Genomic DNA, 7,216 nt, shown 5'->3' with positions numbered 1-7,216 from the left:
CAAAGATGTTTAAGAGAAAACTGTTTGTTCAAGTCTTGAATAATATGAGAAATAAGATCAGGATCAGTACCAGTGATGAGGATATCATTAACGTATACTAATAGATATATCATTTGATGGGCTCTCTTGTAGAAGAAAAGGCTAGTGTTAGATATAGAATTTTTGAATCCCCAACAAACTAATGCATGTTTCAATTTGTCAAACCAAGCTCTAAGAGATTGTTTTAGTCCATACAAGGCTTTATGCAACTTGCACACATGTTTAGGATAGGTTAAATCAGCAAAACCTTTTGGTTGTACCATGAATACAGTCTATGTTAGTTCTCCATTGAGGAAGGCATTATTAATGTCGATTTGTTGGATATCCCACTGATTATGGATATCTAAGGACAGTATGATTCTAATGGTGGCTGGTTTCACAACTAGAGAGAATGTGTCAAAGTAATCCAAGCTTGGTAAACCTTTAGCCACCAGCCTTGCTTTATACTTTAATAATGTCCCATCAGCTTTAAGTTTGGTCTTAAAGACCCATTTGCACCCAACTACGTTCATGTCCGATGTATGAGGAACCAATTCCCAGGTATTGTTTCTCAAAAGTGCCTGAAATTCATCACTCATTGCTGCTTCCCACTCAGGTATTTGCAAAGCTTCAGAAGCTGTTTTTGGCTCAGGTAAAATATGACAAGTAGAAAGATAAGTGATGAGAATGCAAAATGTCATATTTACCCCCCTTAATGTCTAGTATTTTATACTTATTTGTTGCCTAAATGTACTCATTATTATTCTATTTTGATTTAGGATGCAAATGGAGGCGTTAAATGCAAAACGGAACTAATTAGTTGACTTCAGATAGTTTTGACATTGCTTCGTAATCTGGGCATAACTCTCTCATCCGAGCTCTGATTGAGATGATTCAAAATGTTGTGGAACTCTAAGAAAGAGATATACAACTTTCATGTTTTGAGTTTGGAGAGATACTTGCTAAATCAAGGTTTCAATTGGGCTTGAAGTTGACACACCTGCACTGCTGACGTTCTAGAATATTCTGCCTTGTCATGCAATTCAAATAGGACGTTCTGGAACATTCTGCCTTGTCATGCAATTCAAATAGGCAGTTTATTATTGGAAGATTTGAAGACCTGTTGCACGCAAGTTACAGCTGGACACACCACTTTCCTATTTTATTTTAGGACTTTATTTTATTTTCAATTAATCAGAATCAGATTAGGATAAATGTTATTTTAGGATATTGGAATATTTTTAGGAGATTTAGTAGAATTCAAATACTTGAATTGGATATCTTTAAGAGGAGAGAGAGATCAGATTTGGGAGGATTACACACACCTCGCTTTCTCTCTTTTGGGATTTTTCTCTTTTCAAGTTTTGGATTATGGCCATGAGAGGCTAAAACTTTTATAACTTGGTCGAAGGAAACGGAGGCCTCAGAATCAATAAAACTGTGAGATCTAATCTGTTTTTTCTAGTGTTCCATATATGTTTTGAGTATTGGATGTTATTCTATGCCTATTTTCATGATTGTTTCATTTATTTACTAGGAGGCCTACTAGTTTATAATTTGTTGCAATCTACTGCTAAGTTAGATATCAAATCCGTAATTGTTTGATCCTTCTAACTTGTGAGTAATTAAGGTTTAAGAATTTGCTGCGTCAGGAATTATTAAATCTTAAGAAGAACATTCAACTAAATTAAATACAACCTCTTATGTTTGTGTTGTTTAGCTTCATCGATTTCTCTAGCCCTTAAGGCTACTACTAGATCAAACCTCTAACGCTTGTCTAGGGTTGTTTAGTAGTAAGATTAATTAGATTGCTTGTTTCCTAATTAACTACAACTAAGGAGAGATAGGAAAATAGTTCCAACGGTGAATACTCAAAGTATGAATTGATTTATTTTTGCATCGATGATCAGTCGTAAAATTTCGATAGTGGATGTTGACTTAGACCAAGGTTTGTTATTTTGATTGATAATTTAATTTGAATTGTTTTTCCCTGAAATTGTTTCTATTTTACTGAAACTCCCTCAACCTTGTTCACGTAACATAAAACTCAGTTAGACACTCTCTATGGGAATGATCCTTACACTACTACATGTGTTTTTAGATTTTAATCTTGGTTGCCTACGACAACACACCAAAAACCTACCCCATATATGCTTAAGAGTAACTCTTCGAACGATTAATCAATGGGTGGCAATTACTAGTAGTTGGTGATGGTTTAGATATGGGCAGAACTACCTCTAACTGGATACCAGTAGGATGAACAGAGAGATACAGATATGAGGACACATTTGCATTAGGCTGAGAGACTGAGTTCAAACCTACTGAGGAAGAGGTAGGACTGGGAGAAGTAACAGTGAGAGAAATCCCAAGTGGAAGAAACTCCTTCTGAATTTAGTGCTGATGTCAGTCCTGCAAAATCAGTATCTTTAAAAAAATTGCACTTAAAACCATATTTGAAAAAAAAAATCATCCTCATTGAATTTTGCTTGTTTGACAATATAAAGTTTTGCTGGAAGAAGATAATTAAGCATTTGTAGCCTTTGTGGGATGAACTATATCCCAGAAATACACACTTTTCAGTGTGATAGGAAAACTTGTTTTTCTAATAAGGCCGAATATATGGATAACAGTAGCACCCAAACACCTTAAAATCACTGTAATTTGGCTCTTGCTTAAACAATGTCTGAAATGGAGAAATGTTGGTAGTAGAAGAGGAAGGCAGTCTGTTAACAATGAAGGTTGTTGTAGAAAAAGCTTGTAACCAAAAGCAAAGGGGCATGGCAGCGTGAGCTAGCAGGGTTAACCCAAATTTAGTAATGGTTCGATGTTTCCTTTCCACTCTTCCATTTTATTGGTGTAAATAAGGGCAGGGATGTCTAAAAACAATCCCATGGGCTTGAAGATAACCTGCAAATGGTCTAAATTCTCCTCCCCAATCTGTTTGTAAGCTCTTCAATTTAACTTCAAATTGCCTTTCAACAAGTCTATGAAAATGTGTAAATATAGTGAAAGCTTTAGACTTTAGTTTTAAGGGATAGATCCACATGTATCTGCTAAAGTCATCAACAAATAACATGTAATACTTGAAGCCTTCAGAGGAACAAACTAGTATAGGACCCCATACGTCAGAATAAACTAATTCTAGAGGACCTTTTGTGTGAGAATGTGATAAAGGAAAAGTAGCTTGTTGCATTTTACCGAATTGGCAAGCTTCAAAAACGGTATTTTATTCCCAAAGGAGCCACATACATTCATTGTATCCATTACATGTTTCAAGTTCTTCTCATGTGGATGCCCCAATCTAGCATGCCACAGCTTAGTAATTCTAACTTTTACATCAGAGTCATCTGTTGGCATACAATTAGCTTGACTAACTAATGCTCCAAGACTATCACTAATACTACCAACTTCCTTATTACAAACTAAAGAACAGGTTCCAGTACTAGCAAACAACTTATTTTCTATACCACAATCTGATGAAACAGCAGCACCAACAGATGCTTTATTATAGTCAGAGGAAGATAGAGATACACTTTTCTGAGTAGAGAAGGAAATGAATGCAGAACCAATAGTAGGGAGTGCTATTTGCAATTGGTATAGTCCATCTTTTAGAGAGCCTTGTAGTAAAACAGCCTTGGTGACCTTATCCTTTATGAGACAACGATCGCAATGAAATTCAACAATGACACCATTATCTCTAGTGATCTGAGATATAGTTAATAAATTTTTCGCAATATGAGGTACACACAGCATTTTCTTAAGATATAATACTCTAGGACAAGTGGTAGAAGGTAAAAGAGACTCACCTGTGTGAGTGACAGGAACATGCTGACCATTTCCAACCTGAACTTGAGATCCACCATGATAATTATCCTTGATGAGCAAGTTGTTAGCATCAAAAGTCATATGATTGGTGGCACCTGAATCGACATACCATGTCTGGTCAACGATAGTTTAAGGAGAAGCAATAGGCACATTTTGTGAGGAAATTATCAATGACCCTTCTCCCTGAAATGATGCTGAGGTTGGACCAGGAAAAGTGTTAACAGAAACTCCAGTAGGTGAACTTGAGTGTGGTGACTGAGATGTTCCACCTAAACCAGAGTTGTTAGTTGGGCTCCAGTAGACAGAGTTTAGTGTTGGTTGTCCTGCCATAATTCTGGCCATTAGAGCTTAAGCTTCATGAGTAGATGAATTTGGAAAGTGGCCTTGTGATCCTACTGGAATTAGCTACTCTAGTATTGATAAAACCAGTAGATGTTCTAGTGTTTCCAATGTTGGCAAAACCTTGGAAACCATGGTCAAATCTATAAAAACATTGGAGTGTGAAGTGCCTTCCTTTGCCACAGACCTGACATATGAGGCGTGGTTGAAAATGAAACCGTCCTATGCCTCTACCCCTCATTCCTTGAGGATCGTACATGAACATAGTAGAAGGAATGAACTTATTGAAGTTATCTATAGTTGGAAGAAACTGATTCTGATGAGGCATATTGTAGTCAGGTCTATAACTTGTATGATTTGCATTACTTGCTCCAAAAGAGGGATTATTGAAAAATTGGTGTTGCGGAGTGGTAGGGAACTGCTGAGTCTGTAAAGCAAAATTGTTCATAGCCAGAGTATTGAACATTTTTTACTGTTCAGTGGTGAGGTTAGTTTCAGGCATAACCAAAGTTTTATTTTGCGGGATATTGGAAGTGTCATTAGAGCTTTGTTTTGCAGCTATCAATGCTGAAGCTAATTGTTCATGAAAGTTTCCAAATGAATTCTGCTGTCTCTCCAAACGAATTTCATGCTTGTGGAGTAAAAATTGGGCTTCTTGTAATGTTATTTCACTGCTATTTGACACCACTACATAGTACTAAACTCCCAAACCATCCAGAATATAAAGTAATAACTCTTAATCACTTATATGCACACCACTTGAAATTAATTCATCTCCTAGTTCCTTCCTCTTTAAGACATACTCGTTTATACTACAAGAGTCTTTCTTAGTATTTTGCAACATATTTCTGAGGTGCAATGTTCTAGCTTTTGATACCAACTGAAAATGTAACTCTAATAGGTTCCATATTTCATAAGAGGTGCTACACTTAGCTACATGGTAGAACATGAATTCAGATATAGAGGATAGAAGCCAACTTACCAGGAATTGGTCAACTTTCTTCCAAGTGAAATAATCTGGATTTGACTTCTTTAAAGTTTTCCCTGAGTCATCTACTTTCTCAACTAAGAACATCGGCAAACAACTTCTTTCTCTAGTTACAAAGCCGTCAAGTGCATGAGATGTTAAAGCTGGCAAGTTCTGAGAACGCCAGAAAGTGCAGTTTTTCTCCTCCAATTTTACAGAGATAGTCGGCAAGGTAGGAGGAAAGCTCGAATTTGTGAAATTGGTGAAACTAGTATCCATTTCTAGTAGTTCAAAACTGAATCAAGGTAGTTTAAAGTTGAAATTTAGCAGAATTTGGGATAAAGATTGCCTTTGACGTTGGTCTAGGGCTTTGATACCATGAATGATTTTGGAATCAAGAAGCAAGAAAAAGGAAAAATGAGAAGAGAGAAGAAATTCTAGAAAACCGATTATAATTTTTCCACTAAACTAAACTAACTCAGTACAAAGGTAACTGACTTGCTTTTATACATCAAGCCATAACATCAAAACGGTAGTGTTCTGATGTTTAAGAAAACTACTTTTACTTTTTACAAAGTGCACCCTATATTAACTTCTACAACCTCACAAAGTGCACCCTACATTAAATTCTACAACCTCATCCTATTATACTAATATTTCCCCTTAAACTAGACATAGTAATGTGCCAATATACATCAATATTTCCCCGTAAGCTGAACCTCATTTCTTTTACATCAATAGTGGGAGAGCCCCTAGGCTTAAGTACTAAACTTGGTGGGTGTGAGATCCCGATGTGAGATCCTAACATTTTTTTTTTTTTCATCAATAAAATATCTTTCATGACATCGAGATTAAAAAAGAAAAAAACAAAAACTGTTGCCTTATTTGAACCATATAAATTTTGATTCTCATGTTTTAATGAAAGTAATGACAGATATTGAAGAAAATATCGAACAAAATAAACATAGCTGAATTAATGGTAACCTTTTATTCAATGAAAATGTGAAAAAGTTTGATAGGACTACTATTTAAAATTCCAATTACTTAGGTCATGAGACATTTTTTCATGAGACATTTTTTTTTTTTTTTATTTCAATCTCATCATAATTTAAAGACTTGTTTTTGTCATCTTATGATCTATTGTGCACACACTTCTAAAGGTAACCACCTTCACAAGTGTGAGCACTTTTGCCTATGTGTGTTCACATCGTTTCTGGCAGATATTTTTCCTCAAATCACACTTCACGTATTAGTTTTCACTTTTGGACAGAATTATTTATTAATTGATTTTCTGTCTTATTGTTTACACTTGTCCCCTGTTTATTTGCTAAGTAAGAAAATGAATATTTCTTTTGTCTGTGGTCCCAAAATGTCTTGTGCAAAAAGAAAGACATAAAAGTTAAAGTGTACCTTTTTTGTCCCCCAACCTTTAATGTGTTGATCCTTTATATTTTCATGTTTTGTTTTTGTTTTTTGAGAAACTTGATTACATTGTTTTACCTCTCTGAATATTCTCTGAGGTTCTTGTTTTTGTTAAGGTTTCTTACTATGCTTTCGTAGGCTTAAAATTACCCTCATCACTTATCATTGTGTGAGATTTTTGATGTTATTTTCCTTTGTGACGAGAGCTTGAGTGCAAGCTACTATCCTGTCTTTATTGTCGGACCTTGAGAGGAATTATTCTTCAACATAACGTTGTTGTGTACGTTAATCTTTCTATGATAGCTTGAAGTTCAACCAAAGAAGACAGAACCGTTGTATAGAAAACAAGGAGTGTTTTACTACTGTGGTTATCTTGCTTTGTTTTTGAACTCATAAGTATTTCATAGTGAATTTGCTTCCTCTGGACTTGGTCCCATGGATGTAGGCTTGATGCCGAATCATGTAAAAATAAGTGTGTTCTTTACTTGGTTTTATGTTTGTTTTAATTCAGTTATTTTCAACTCATTTGCACTAAATTGAACAAGCAACTCATTCCGCATAAGTCTAATCACTTGGTAACCCTTTAAAACTTACAGTTTGTAATGCAAATAGCCAAATATGTTAATTTCTTTCTTATCGAAAAAA

The 7,216-nt window shown here is 35.2% G+C and overlaps 1 protein-coding gene across 1 annotated transcript; it reads right to left on the bottom strand.

Moving 5' to 3' along the window:
* Positions 1-311: 311 nt before the first annotated feature.
* LOC116111442 (uncharacterized mitochondrial protein AtMg00820-like) lies at positions 312-719 on the bottom strand. The gene has a single exon (XM_031397618.1). It carries the CDS (start codon positions 717-719, stop codon positions 312-314), a length of 408 nt encoding a protein of 135 aa, XP_031253478.1.
* Between the last annotated feature and the right edge of the window lie 6,497 nt (positions 720-7,216).

Source organism: Pistacia vera, unplaced genomic scaffold, assembly GCF_008641045.1.
Source record: "Pistacia vera cultivar Batoury unplaced genomic scaffold, PisVer_v2 Contig638, whole genome shotgun sequence".
Classification (NCBI taxonomy): Eukaryota; Viridiplantae; Streptophyta; class Magnoliopsida; order Sapindales; family Anacardiaceae; genus Pistacia; species Pistacia vera.
Note: the sequence above shows the minus strand (reverse complement) of the source record. Positions and strands in the feature narration are given on the sequence as shown.